Below are 12,513 nucleotides of genomic sequence, written 5' to 3' on the forward strand. Positions count from 1 at the left end.
TTGGCAAGGACACCTGGGTTTTTCCAGCAATTATTATTATTTTCTAGGAAACTCCAGCTGGAAACAGGCTCGGGGTTTATTTACTCGCCGATGCTCGGTTTGGGCTGCTGAAATCCCAGCAGTGCCGTCCCTGGGTTCGCTCTCTGCTTTCAGGCATCGAGGACAGCACCTTCCAGCCCAGACGGAGAACGAGGTGACCCTAAAACCCTCTTTCACCTATTCCCCTACTCCCCCCGACACTCACCCGCGCCGCCGATGCCGTCCTGCCCCAAGCAGCCCGTCCACGCCAGGCAGCACAAGCGGTCAAGAAAATAGTGTTAATTTATTAGACAACGCTCACGACAGCACCACGCGGAAACCGAAAGCGGTACGTCATTCTCCCGACTGCGCTTACGCCTCGACGCACTGGAGTAGAGTTAAAAAATAAAAAGAGATTTGGGTTTTTTTTTTTTTAATGCTACAGAGGTCCCGTCCGAAAGCAGAAGTGCTCTGCAGGAGCATCGCAAAGCGGAGAGGGTGCCCGTGGCCGGTCCCCAGGCGCTGGGGATTGAGCAGCATCCTTGGCAAGCCGGGGACGGGGCGGTTTGTAAACAGTTCCTACACATCCAGGGCGGTCGCGGGGGAAGGCGGAAGGGTTTGGTGGTGGTTTTTTTTCACAGTGAGCAGAGACGCGAGGCTGGGGTGGGTGCCCTCACCGTGAGAGGATCAGGGACCCTCCTCTTGGTGGTTTTGACCAGCCAGGAGAGAAAAAGGGAGGCGGCGTCCCCCTGCAAAACGGTAGCAGTGCCCAGCGCGGGGAGACGGGTCCGAGGCCAGCAGGAGAGGCCCTGGAGGAAGAGCTGAGCTGGACCATTTCTCCTCTTCTTCTGGACCTCCTCCCCCCGTTTGCTTCTCCAGCATCTCCTCCTCTCGGCCACGGCTGTGGGACCAGCACGTGCGGATTCACAGCTGCGATGCTGAGGGTCTCCCCGAGGGAGCCTGCCCGCCGCATCCCTCGATTTACCAGGATAAATAAACAAACGACAGCATCCAAGGGCTGGCGGACAGCGCTTGCCTGCAGAGCAGGCAGGAGTGAAGCCCGACGCGTGCTATCTCACGGCGATGGACATCTTGGGTGTAGCGAAGAGCGGTTCGTTAAGAGGCGGCCAGGACGGCTGCTGCTGGCTCAGCTCCTTCTCCAGCCTCTTGAAAAGCTTCTTGGACGCTTTCTTTCGGCGCAGCTTGCGGAGGCAGCTGAGCAAGCCGTGGTCCAGGGCAGTCTGCAGCAAAGACCGGGGTGTGGGGGGGGGGAGAACGGGTTTTGGGGAGGCTGTGGACCCCGAGGAGAGGGCAGAGCTGATGCCAAGGTGAGCCCTGCTCCCTCCCTGCTCCTGGAAAAGGGGTTGCTCGGACAGACCCAAAAGGATGACACTCGTCCCTCACGTGCCCAATGCCCACCCTGGGCTGACCTACCTCCAGCACGAAGGCGGCGAAGAAGTTGAGGGCGGCGATCCCCAGCAGCAGCAGCTTGAAATTCAAGTCGTCGATGCCCTGCAGCTTCAGTAGGGTTTTGGGGAAGCCCAGCGGGTAGAGGGTCAACCATATCATGAGGCCAAAAAGGAGGATGAGGACTACCAAGAAGAGCACTGAGGGCGAGACGGAAAAGGGTTGAGGAGGAGGATGAAGGTTTGATGTCTCTCTTTGTCCACGTGGCCGGCATCGTCCTCACCGTTGGTGTAGAGTGGCTCCCGAAACGGGTACCCCTTGGACATGGCAACGGCCAGGATGAGGTACTGGAAGCCCGTGACACAGAAGAGGACCGTGTTCTCGTAGTTGGGCAGGTTTTGGGGAGCCATGACCGTGCTGTTAAGCGGCACATACCTGAGCCAGGCAGGGGAGAAGGCAGGGGGTCAGACGAAGCGAGAGGCAAGGAGAGGGTCTAAACGCCGACCCCTTGTTCTCCATGAGCACACGGGAACCGTTCGCCACAAGGTGGCTGGATGCATCCTCGATGCCAGCCGGCGTTGGCCAAAACCGAGGACAAGCACCCGGGCTTCGTTGCAATCCTCTGCGCCGTTCCCATCACTAAACCTACACGAAGCCGCGTCCCTTACCAGCTCTGCGAGGTGACGATGAAGTAGCTGAGGACTTGCACGGTGATGAGCAGAGCCGTCTGGAGGAGCAGGCTGCCCAGCACGAGGACGCTGATCAACGCCCCTTGGGGACGCTCCACTCCCAGCTCCTGGGCAGGACCGGTCCGACCCATCAGCACCGCCACGGTGGTGGTGATGATCAGGTCGAAGAAGAGGAACTGAAAGTCGCTCAGGTTGGTGTTGATCTGGGAAGGAGAAACCACCGGCTCTCAGCTGCGAGGACCCGTGGAGGGGCTAGGAAAGGTCACGGGTTAAAACCCAGGCGTGACGAGGTGACCCGAAGGCATCCCCGAGCATCGCAGGCATTCGGGCAACCGCGGGACTCACCGTGTAGAGCAGCAGGACGGACACGAACTGCACCAGGCTGTACAGGGCCATGTACTTAAAGACGCCAAAGGAGGTGACCAGCGAGCACCTGCCCTCCCTGCGGAGAGAAAGAGAGATTCACCCCCCAGCCACAACACCCTTGCCACGACTCGTCCCGAAGAGGGGACAGAGGCACTCATGAGACCCCTGCCTCGGTTTTTATCCCCCACCGCGCGGCTCCCACCAGCTCACCGGATGACGGTAGGCACGCACTCGATGTTGGCCACGCGGGAGGTGAACGGCGAGGCCACCGACGCCTCCGCCTCCGACAGCGAGATGCCCACGTCGGCTGCTTTCAGAGCCCCGCAGTCGTTGGCGCCGTCCCCACACATCCCAACGCAGTAGCTGCGGCAAGAAGGGATCCGATATTTCACGACAGGGCGGGAGAAAACCCTGGGTCTTCAAGGTTGCACCCCCGTATTTAGGATAACCCCACATCTGGGAGAGGGCACGATGAAGATTTCGCAGCTGCCAACCATTCCGGCACACAAGAGATGTCTCGGGGCAGAGGACTAACCCCCTCGCCCTCCTCTGTCCTCCATCCCTTGGGGCTGGAGGGGCTTACCTGAGCTCTTGCAGGCTGCACACCAGCTGAGTCTTCTGGTCAGGCGACATGCGGGCGAACACAGTGGCTCGGATCAGGATCTGCAAAGAGGGGAAGGCTCCGTGTTTGTATCGCAGCGCCCTGCATCCCTGGGCACCCAGGATGAACCTGGTTATTTTGAGCTTTGCCGGCTTAGCAGGGCAGAGGGTGTCTTGCACCGGCAAAAAAACCACCCAACCCAAACTCTCAGGGCATTTTGTTTTGGAGCTGCGAGGCTGCAGCACGAAACCCCGGCGAGGTCAACCTTGCCGGAGGATTCCCCGCCGTCGGACTCACCTTCGGCAGCAGGTCGGCGAAGTGCTCGCAAACCACGGCGAAGGATTTGCCGTTCAGCGCGAAGTGGCAGGGCTGCGGCTGGAGGCAGCAGCCGTCCCGCTGGTACAGACCCTGCCAAGGAAAACAACTCCTTTTTCTGCAGCTTCGACTCGCGCTCAAATCCCTGCTGAGCCCCTGGGCAAGAGTCTGAACCGGCATCCTCAACCCACATGGAGCAGGAGGTCAAGCAGCTTCCCTTAAACCTCAATTTCAGGCACGTAAATGACGGTATTTTGGATAAAAAGCTTGTGTGAGCGAGCCCTTCATGCCAAGCCTGGAGCAGGACCTGAGCAGCACTGTGCTGGCTGCATCCGACGAGGGTGTTTGGAGCATCAGCTCCAGCCCGACGTGCTCCCAGGGAGAAACAGGAGCAGGTTATCTCCTCCTACAGGAGCCATTTAACAAGTGGCAGAATCGCACCCGTAATTGCCTCTAAAGGTAACGATGCTGGGAAAAGAGGGTCCTGCAAGGTGACTGGCAGTTTGGGCTTCACGAACCCCCTCGAAACGTTGCCTCCAGACTCACCTCCAGCTGCTCTTCGCCCTGGGAGTGCTCGGCGAGGATGAATTTCAGAGCGGCGGGTTTGTCGTGGCTGGGCGGGGAGGCGTTGACGAAGATCACCCGCTCTTTCGGCTCCACCATGCGGCAGCTCTTGGCCACGTTCACGGCCGTCAGCATGTTGTCTCCTAGCAGAAAAGAGGCTGCGGGGCTGAGTAACCGCGAGCGGTGTTTGCTAGCCGGCGCTGGCAGGGTCTCCCACAGCTGCAAGCCAAGAAGAGCAGCTCAAACCTGCCGCACCCCCTCTCCCAGCCACCACAGCCGCGCTGGGGGTCCCTTTGCTTCCCTGTGTTTTGGGGGAGAGCTCCAAAAATCTCCTTTCCGCCCTACCCCAAAGAAAGGCAGCAGCTTCAAACCCTGGCAGCGCTGCTTGCCTTGCTGCAAAACACCCAAAGGTGACTCCTACGTGTGTGTCCCCCCACCCCATTAGCTGTGCAATTCGGGGTGCTCACAAGATTACCGACGTTTACGTGATCGGCAGTGAAACCGTGAGCAGCCGCCCACCCCGGGTCTGTGGGTTCATGCTGCCTCCACGAAAAAGCAGCCTGCACCCTTCCACACCCTGCCTGCCGTAAGCCCACCGGCAAGGCAATGCAAACAAGTAGGAGGGGGTGCACAAAACCAGGGTCCGGGAGTCCTCGCCGCGCCTCCCAGCCTGCTTCAGGCCACCGATTTCTGGTGGCGAAACCCTTCACCCCTTGCGCAACGTCAAGGGTTGTCCATGTCCCACCTCTTCCCCGAGCCCGGCGTCCCCGTTCCCTTCCCCAGGGTCACCTGTCACCATGACGGGGCGGATGTTGGCGTTCCTCAGGAGGTGAATCACGGGCGCAGACTCTGGCTTGAGGACGTTTTTCATGACGAGGAACCCCAGGAAGGTCAGGCTGCTCTCCACGGAGTCCCTGGTGGGATACAACGAGCTGTTCAACACCGTCTTCAACACGAGGCAGAGCAGATCGATCGGTATAAACAGCTAAAAATCCACCCGGGGAGGGGGGGCGGGGGGCAACCAACCCCTTTAGTACGGGTTTAATTCCTTGCAGGCTGCTAGGATGGGGCAGGCTGCAGGGCAAGCAAAGCGTCCCGTGAAATGCTCGGAGCAAACAAGACGTTAAGCGGAGAAAAAAGTTGTTGGCACCAACCTCGGGAGCTGCAGGGCCTCCTGGAAGGTCGTCACCGTGCCCAGGGGTTTGTAAGCCAGACCCAAGACCCGGAAGCCATCCGTGGTGTAGTGTCGCAGCATCTGGGAGAAATCCACGGGCACTGCCAGCCACGAGGGGAAAAGCAAGGTCAAAACAGTTCCTGCATGAACCCGGGCTGCGTAGACTCGGTGAGGGGAGCTGGGGCTCGGGCTCCCAAAGGACTGAAGGGCTCTAGATGCTCATCCAGACTCCAACCCCCTTCCCTGTCTTCTGGCTCCTATTTTCTCCCCCCCCGCCGTGAGGCTGGAGCTAATCCAAAGCCCCGTGCCTCCGGGAACTGCCCCACAGCATCACCGAGGATAATTTTCCGTGGGGATGAGCTGCAGGGATGCAGACAGATGACGGAGCAGCAGGACCGGCCGCTTCTCGGCCGGGGAGCGATAGCGAACCGCCGTCCCCCAGCACCTTACCCGTCTCCTTCCTGCAAAGGCTGGCCACCATCTCCGGCGCACCCTTGATGTAGACATGGGCTGAGGCTTCGCCGGGCACCTTCGCCAGGACGCTCATCCTCTGCAAGGAGGAGGAGAAGGGGAAACGCCGGAGGATCCCCACGGGCGACTGGTGCTTCTGTGGAGGAGAGGGAGCGGGTGTCAGGGCCAGGCAGGAACTTCTCTGGGAGGTACAACCTCTCCAGGGGCTGTGAAGCACCACAACCCTTTGGGGGTGCAGAGCCAGCGACCTGGGGAACCTGAGCCACCCTGGTCTGCGGGACCTACCCTGTCTCGTGGCTGTTCTTCCTCAGGAGGAGGTTTCATCACAGCCAAGACCTTCGTCCCAAACTGCTGGAAGGCGGGCAGCTCACCTTCCTCCTCCTCCATCATCTCCAGGCGCTGAAACCAAGGCAGATGCTGAGACGGCAAAGCCCTGCCTTGCAAGCCCCAAGCCCCATCCACCCCACGGATGGTTTTGAACACCCCCTCTCCTGGCAGAGCAAGAGGTGTGCCACCTCCCTCTTTATAGATACGCAACTTTGCCCACCGCTTGTCTTACCCAGCCGGTGGACTCCACCATCTTGAGGTCCACAGGGTCCCCAATGGGCTGCGCCCGCAGCAGCGAGACGGTGTGGCAGGCGGCCAGGGAGTAGAGCAAGGGACCGGCGGGCAGGCAGCGGGGCTCGTGGACGATGGGCATGAAGTGGTTGTTCTCCAGCGGGACCACCCCCCAGACGTCCAGACCTTCCTCCGTCAGGGTTCCCGTCTGCGGGGAGAGCGTGGTGCGTCCAGGCCAGCCCACCCCCCTGAGCTGGAAACCACGGTCCCACGGCGCCGCCTGAGACTCACCTTGTCGAAGCAAACCAGGCGGATCTTCCCGCAGAGGTTGATACGGGGAGGGCTGATGCAGAAGATGCCCTGTTTCTTCAGCCTGTTCTGGGCGTAGATGGTGCCCACCGTCATCGCAGCCGGGAGAGCCGGGGGCACGACGACGGTGACGAGGTCGAGGGCACGGATGATGATTTGCCCCACGGGGACCTGGCAGGCGAGGAGGAAGAGGGGTGGGCATCCTCACAGCCCTCACCCACCTCCACCCGCAGCGCCAGCCTGTGCTCGAGGATTCACCAGCTCCAACAACCCTACCTGGTTTTTAACCAAGATGAGGATGCTGTACAGCGTGCCGATAAAAGCTGTGCGGGAGGGAGAACGGGCTCGGTTACAAAGCAAAGCCAACGAAGAGCGGGTTCAACCATTTAAGAGGAGTTTGGCTGCTCCCGGCCATGCCTCCACGCTCGGACGTACCCAGGACGGCGAGGAACAGGACAAACTTCACAGCATCCTTGTAGAACTTGAAGCTCACAGGTTTGGGGTAGAGGATGGAGCTGATGAGATCCCCTTTGGCCGTGCAAAACCCTGCAGGAGAGGGGCAGAAGGTAAGCACGTGCAAAGCCAGCGCTCCGAAGGACATGGCTCAATCCTGGTTCTCCCCTCAATGCCATTACCTGTGCGGGTCACCACGGCCAGCACTTCTCTGCCCACGTAGGACTTGGCTTGGATGACCTGCGTCCCGCAGAACAACGTGTGCCGCCTGTGCTCCTCGGGGGAATAGACAGTGCCGGCTGCCTGGCTGCCGGCCGGGAGAGGGGTTTTCATCACCGGCACGCTCTCCCCTGCAGTGAGGAACATCATGGAGGGAGGTTTATCACCCTGGACGGTCAGGATCCAACCAGCCTGGATGGGAAGGGGCTGCCGTAGGGCCACCGAGATACGAGGCTCGTCCTCTCCCCCAAAATCCCCAGCGAAAGCTAGGGCGGTGGAGGCGTGCAGCCCACTGCGCTCACCCCTGAGCAAGTGCAGAGTCCTGAAGAGTTAGTAGGCAATTACAGTAACTTTTGTGAGAGTTTCTTTACGGAGGAAATACAGAACGGCAGCGTCACTGCCGCCTTCTATGATGTTTCCTCCTTCAGCCGCCATTTTAAAGGTGTAGCCAGCTTTAGACTTTTAAAAAAAAGGAACTTGGATCACCAAGTTTGGCTGTAGGTATTAATGTATTTTTTACATCTGTGCAGTCTACGACAAAGACTGATTTTTGTGCGTTACTCCTTTTTCTGTTAAATTCAGGTGTGACACTAGTACAACTTGGATTGAAACGAGCTACTACTGTGTTACATGATTTGTATCTCCGTATTACTGTGTTCAGCACAAAAAGCGAGTTCACACAGGCAGCAAAGAGTTAATCTATTTAAATTTCAGCCATGCTAAACCAAAACAAAACAGAAAGATGCATACTAAAATTCTTCTTGTCGAAACAGAGCTTTTAGAACTGTGTCAGCATTAAATAAAGGGCCGCTGCCAAAGCGGCACTCGCTGGGTGCCGGTGCTCTCACCCGTCAGCATGCTCTCGTTGACCATGCACTCGCCCGTCAGCAGCGCGGCATCGCAAGGGACCAGCATCCCGTCCGCGGGGAGGCTGATGCAGTCGCCCGGCACCAGGTCCGCAGAGCTCACCACCATCTCCTCTGGAAAAAAAGCGTGGCCGCGCTCAGACACGCCATCCCGAAGAGCTTCGTGCCTGGAGCCCTTGCCCATCGCGGGCATCACACTCACCTCCGCTGGGGCGACGGACTCGGACACCAACCGACATCTTGGCCATGTTTTGCAGCGTGGCGCTTTGCTGCAAGGGAGGGAGCAGTTAGCAGCCACCCAAGGGCAGCTCAAAAAGCACAGCAAAGCATCCGTAGAACGGGTCTCGGAGGCTCGGGACTGCGGACGAAGGACAAGGAAACCCGTCCCACCATTGGAGTATGGGTTGTCCTCACCCAGCTGGGCTCAGAGGGAGGTCAGCATCAGCACAGAGGTCAAACAGCATCAGAAAACGGGCTATTCCACTAGAGGTGCTTGTCCCAAATAAGCCCACCACCAACCTTCCTTGTCTCGTAGAGCGACAGCCCTAAGGAGATGGTGGAGATGAGGAAGATGCAGGCAGCGTAGTAGTAATAGGCATCGCAGACCCACAGCACGATGCTGAACACTTGGAAAATGTAGAAGGGATTGAGCACCTGGAAGGGAACAAGGAGAGAGAGCAGATTTTGGGGGGGGAAGAGCTTCCTCCAGCCCATCGTGAGACCTCCAGGCTCCTTGAGGAACAACGGCTTATGCAGAGAAGCTGGCCCTTCCCTGGGGCTGGGGCTGGACTAGCTGGCTTCTCACAAACCCTCCGTCCTCCCCAGCTTTGCTTACGGTCGGTACTCCTGAGGACGATCAGCCACCTCTGCAACTATCTGGGGATGCTCCTGTCTGAGCTAAGAGGCAGGACGGGTCCCCTCCACAGCTCTGCCTTCTCTGATCTCTGCCCAAGCTGCTTCTCCTCAAGTCCTCTCCTCCCCGCCAGAGAGGAAGGGCCCGCAAAGCACTTGCAGTGAGGGACATGGAGCAGGGGAAGGATCTGCCCCAAGACAACTCGCTCTTCCGAAGCTTGTAGATGCACACCTCCTCCACCAACAGCCTCGCGTAGGACTTGACTGGTACCTCGATGAGGTTCGGTCCGTAGATCTTCCTTCTGCGAAGGGGAGAGAAAAAGAAAGGGGAAGCAAACGCATGCTAGGGAAAAGCTGCAATTCCAGCTCGAGGGACCCTCACGCTGCCCGGACCTCCACGGGAGCCCGGTTACGTGGAGAAGCCAAGCCAGGGCAATCCAGCACACTTGGCAATCCTCTGTTTTGAGGTCTGGGCGCAAGAAAAACCCCATGCTCCAGAATTTGCTGGCCCCTGGAAAAGCCTCATCCGCGCTCCCCGGGTGTCCCACAAAGCTGCAAGATCCCTACCTGGTGTCGTGGTCTTGCTGGTTGAGCCCAGCCTGGGAGAGGTGGAGATCTGCGCAGGTCCAGCCTTCATCCAAGGCGCTGGCAAGCCCGAGGGGAAAGAAAAACGGAGAAACGAAGTCAAAATCAGCAGGAGCCTGGCCCAGCAGAACAAACACCACATCCAAGTCCTTGGTGACAAAAAAAAAACCCCTTTGGGAAAGGGAGAGCATCTTGTTCCTCGGCATCCGCCGCAGCTCGTGGGCGCCAAGGAGCAGGAACAAAAGGGGCACAGTTCGGAGAGCCGCGAGCGGCACAGCGTGGTGGGGACCATCCAGCACGGGGCGGCTGCCAAACTACTTCGCCCGGTTTCCTCTGCCCACAAAGACGGGCAACATCAACATCTTGGGGGGCGAGGCAGCGCGGCTTTCCCCGACTCAACGCCCCGGGGATGGTCTCCAAAGGCTTTGCAGCACGGAGAAAAGCCCCCAGCGCCGTTATGTGACTTCCAGCTGGGTCAGGACCATTTTGGGGGGGGGGCTGAGGGGCCAAGGAGAGCAGCAGAGAGATGCAGAGAAGTCTGCCGTGGCAGGGGGGACAGAGAAATACCTGACTTTGCAGTATGCCTGCCGCCGTTCGATCCAGACGTAGCGCATGCCCTCGAAGAGATAGTACCGCAAGATGTTCTTCTGAGCAGAGCGGGATGGAAAAAATAAGGTGTTAGCGGGACACGAAGGCAGCCCACCCCGAGGGAGAGGATTTACGGGGGCGGAGGTGGGAAGGGTCGCTAGCATTACCTCTTCTTTCTCGTGGAGCCGGATGGTGTCCCGGCTCTCCTCCTCATCCGACACGCCGATGGCGATGCTGGTCCTCCGGTCCTCCAGCCTGGCCCCGGGGTGATGCTCCAGGCTGCTCAGGGTGGAAAACCAAGGGTCAGTCCCTCCCCATCCACCAGCGCCGCTGCAAACGCCCCCCCCCCGAAGCCAAAAGCAGATACGAGCCCCTGCCCGCCGGCATCGCCGCGGGGATGTGAGCCCGGCTCACCTGCCCTCGCCCAGCGCCTCCGTGCGCACGCGGGTGGTGAAGCACTGTCCGAATCGGTCCTGCAACACAGGCACGGGTCTGAGCAGAGGAAAAGGGGGAGCTCCCCGCGTGTCCCCCCCTGCTCCCTCAAACGGGGGCAGCGGTTCTGCCCCGCGCAGGCACGGCAGGCAGGCAGTCCCCGGCCACCTGGCTAGGATTCGGGGACAATAAAGAGAAACGCAAAGCCAGGCTGGCTGCCACGGAAGGGGAAAGTGCAAAATTATTCCTGGAATAATTTGGCTCTGGGGTAGTGCATGGCTTGATGAAAAGAGATGTCAAACACAGTTAGGGAGGGGAGGGTGACAAGCAGCAAGGAACACGCCCAGGGCCCTCCCGGGAAGCCGGCGGCAGAGCCCAACCTCAGATCCTTGGGTCCCCTGGACCCCTCCGGGGACTTACTCTGATGATGACCCAGTCGGCCTGGCCGAGGGCGCAGGGCTTGCACTTCGCCTGCACCTCCAGGCTCGGCTTCCAGTGGAAGAGGATGAGGAGCAGCCCTGCCGTCAGCACGGAGCAAGCGTGGCACAGGGCCACCCGCCACGTCTTGGTCTGGTAGCCTGTGACCTCCTGGAAGAGAGGAGGGCACCTTTACGGGGATGCTTATTCATAAAATAAACTGAAGTTATAATTATCGAGCATCTAAATCCTAAATTGATAAAAGCCCTAAGCCTCCTGGCGTGATTTAACACCAGGCAGGTGACAACCAAGTAGCTTTGGGGCTGGAAAACCACCGTCTCGTGCCGGTGTTGCAGATAACATGAGTTTTTGGTGCTAACCCTTCCTGAGCGTGCCCTCCTCCCTCTGGCAAAGCCCTCGGACCTACCATGTGGGATTTATCGGCGTCCCGCTGCAGCGTCCCGTAGCCCGGCCGCTGGCTCCCCAGCAGCCTGCTGCTGTCTGCAAAGTCAAAGAACAGGGGAAAAAAAACCAAGGGGAGCTGATCCGAGGGGTTATTTAGGAGATGCCACGGCGACGGGCTGCCGGCTGCAGCAATGACATGCCTGGATCAGTCCCAGAAGGTGTCAGGACTCGGTGTCCCCTCTGCCATCCGCCCCAGCTCCCGGCAGAGCTGCTCAGGGCCACCTCTGCTGTGCAGGGGGATGCCGCGGGCACGGGGCGCCCCAGCACCACCTGGTGACCCTCCCGCGGCACGTGACGGTCGCACGAACGATGCCAAAGGAGCCCGGGGAGAAAAGCTGGCACAAAAGCAGCGGCTTAGCGGCCGGGGGAAGGGAGCAGGGCTGGTGCAGAGCCAGGTCAAGCGGAGGGAGAGCTCTCCCAGCCACTCTTCACGCTTGTTTGCTCCTTGTGTTTCCCCCTGCACGGAGGACGTGGCCACAAAATTTGCTTTTTCCAGTTTTAATGATGCCCAGCGTGGCTCAGCACCTCCGATTCCCACCGGTCTCCGCTGCACCCCGATGCCCAGCCTGGGAGACAGGGGTTGCCGGAGGCATCACCGTAATCATCCCAGGTGGGATTTTAATCGTCACCCTCCATCCCGTGAAGTTGAACCCACTTATCCCCTAAATCCACTCTGGATTACAAGCCGCGGCGTCCCAACTCCAGGATCTTAAAGAGGCAGCGGGGAGATAACACGTGGCACAAACACCAACCCAAAGCGCCAGTTCCCACCCTTGGAGCCGACAGATAATTTCCTGGCTGGGCTGGGTTCAGGTTTCCAGGAGGGCACTCAGACCGGCTTAACGATTTACACGCCGGGTGGGAGCCCGTGCACCCGTCCTCCGCTGGAGAAGGCACCCCGGCTGGATTCCTGCCGCTCCCCGGTCCGACCCCAAAGCTCGTCTGTGGGTGACAAAAATGATTAATTAAAACCGTCCCCTGGTTTTGACGACCACCAGGGACAGGGTCTCCACCTCGCCAAGCCACCCAGTGGGTAGCCAGCTCCCAAAACGCAGCCGGTGCCGCTCCGAGGGATAAGTTTCGGGTTGAGGAAGGGGGGGACAAGCCCAAGGGACGGTTTATTAAAACAAAAGCCCTCCCAGGAGCCAAAAGGAGCGGCTGTGA

The 12,513-nt window shown here is 59.5% G+C and overlaps 1 protein-coding gene across 1 annotated transcript in view; it reads right to left on the minus strand.

Moving 5' to 3' along the window:
* Nucleotides 1-307: 307 nt before the first annotated feature.
* Nucleotides 308-12,513, minus strand: part of ATP13A2 (ATPase 13A2) — an 18,211-nt gene continuing 6,005 nt past the window's right edge. The window contains exons 5-29 of the mRNA XM_009289572.2: nt 10,203-10,314; nt 10,015-10,094; nt 9,430-9,507; nt 9,095-9,164; nt 8,530-8,664; nt 8,213-8,279; nt 7,993-8,124; nt 7,108-7,275; nt 6,908-7,018; nt 6,749-6,795; nt 6,455-6,643; nt 6,165-6,371; nt 5,891-6,004; nt 5,585-5,741; nt 5,115-5,235; nt 4,750-4,874; nt 3,943-4,103; nt 3,379-3,489; nt 3,064-3,143; nt 2,691-2,843; nt 2,460-2,556; nt 2,094-2,317; nt 1,709-1,860; nt 1,453-1,625; nt 308-1,259 (exon numbers count right to left, since the gene is read on the minus strand). Coding sequence (XP_009287847.1) covers nt 1,089-1,259; nt 1,453-1,625; nt 1,709-1,860; nt 2,094-2,317; nt 2,460-2,556; nt 2,691-2,843; nt 3,064-3,143; nt 3,379-3,489; nt 3,943-4,103; nt 4,750-4,874; nt 5,115-5,235; nt 5,585-5,741; nt 5,891-6,004; nt 6,165-6,371; nt 6,455-6,643; nt 6,749-6,795; nt 6,908-7,018; nt 7,108-7,275; nt 7,993-8,124; nt 8,213-8,279; nt 8,530-8,664; nt 9,095-9,164; nt 9,430-9,507; nt 10,015-10,094; nt 10,203-10,314 — 3,235 coding nt within the window. The 3' untranslated portion in view covers nt 308-1,088. The remainder of the gene's footprint in view (nt 1,260-1,452; nt 1,626-1,708; nt 1,861-2,093; nt 2,318-2,459; nt 2,557-2,690; nt 2,844-3,063; nt 3,144-3,378; nt 3,490-3,942; nt 4,104-4,749; nt 4,875-5,114; nt 5,236-5,584; nt 5,742-5,890; nt 6,005-6,164; nt 6,372-6,454; nt 6,644-6,748; nt 6,796-6,907; nt 7,019-7,107; nt 7,276-7,992; nt 8,125-8,212; nt 8,280-8,529; nt 8,665-9,094; nt 9,165-9,429; nt 9,508-10,014; nt 10,095-10,202; nt 10,315-12,513) is intronic.

This window comes from Aptenodytes forsteri, unplaced genomic scaffold (genome assembly GCF_000699145.1).
Source record: "Aptenodytes forsteri isolate BGI_AS27 unplaced genomic scaffold, ASM69914v1 Scaffold61, whole genome shotgun sequence".
NCBI classification, from domain to species: Eukaryota; Metazoa; Chordata; class Aves; order Sphenisciformes; family Spheniscidae; genus Aptenodytes; species Aptenodytes forsteri.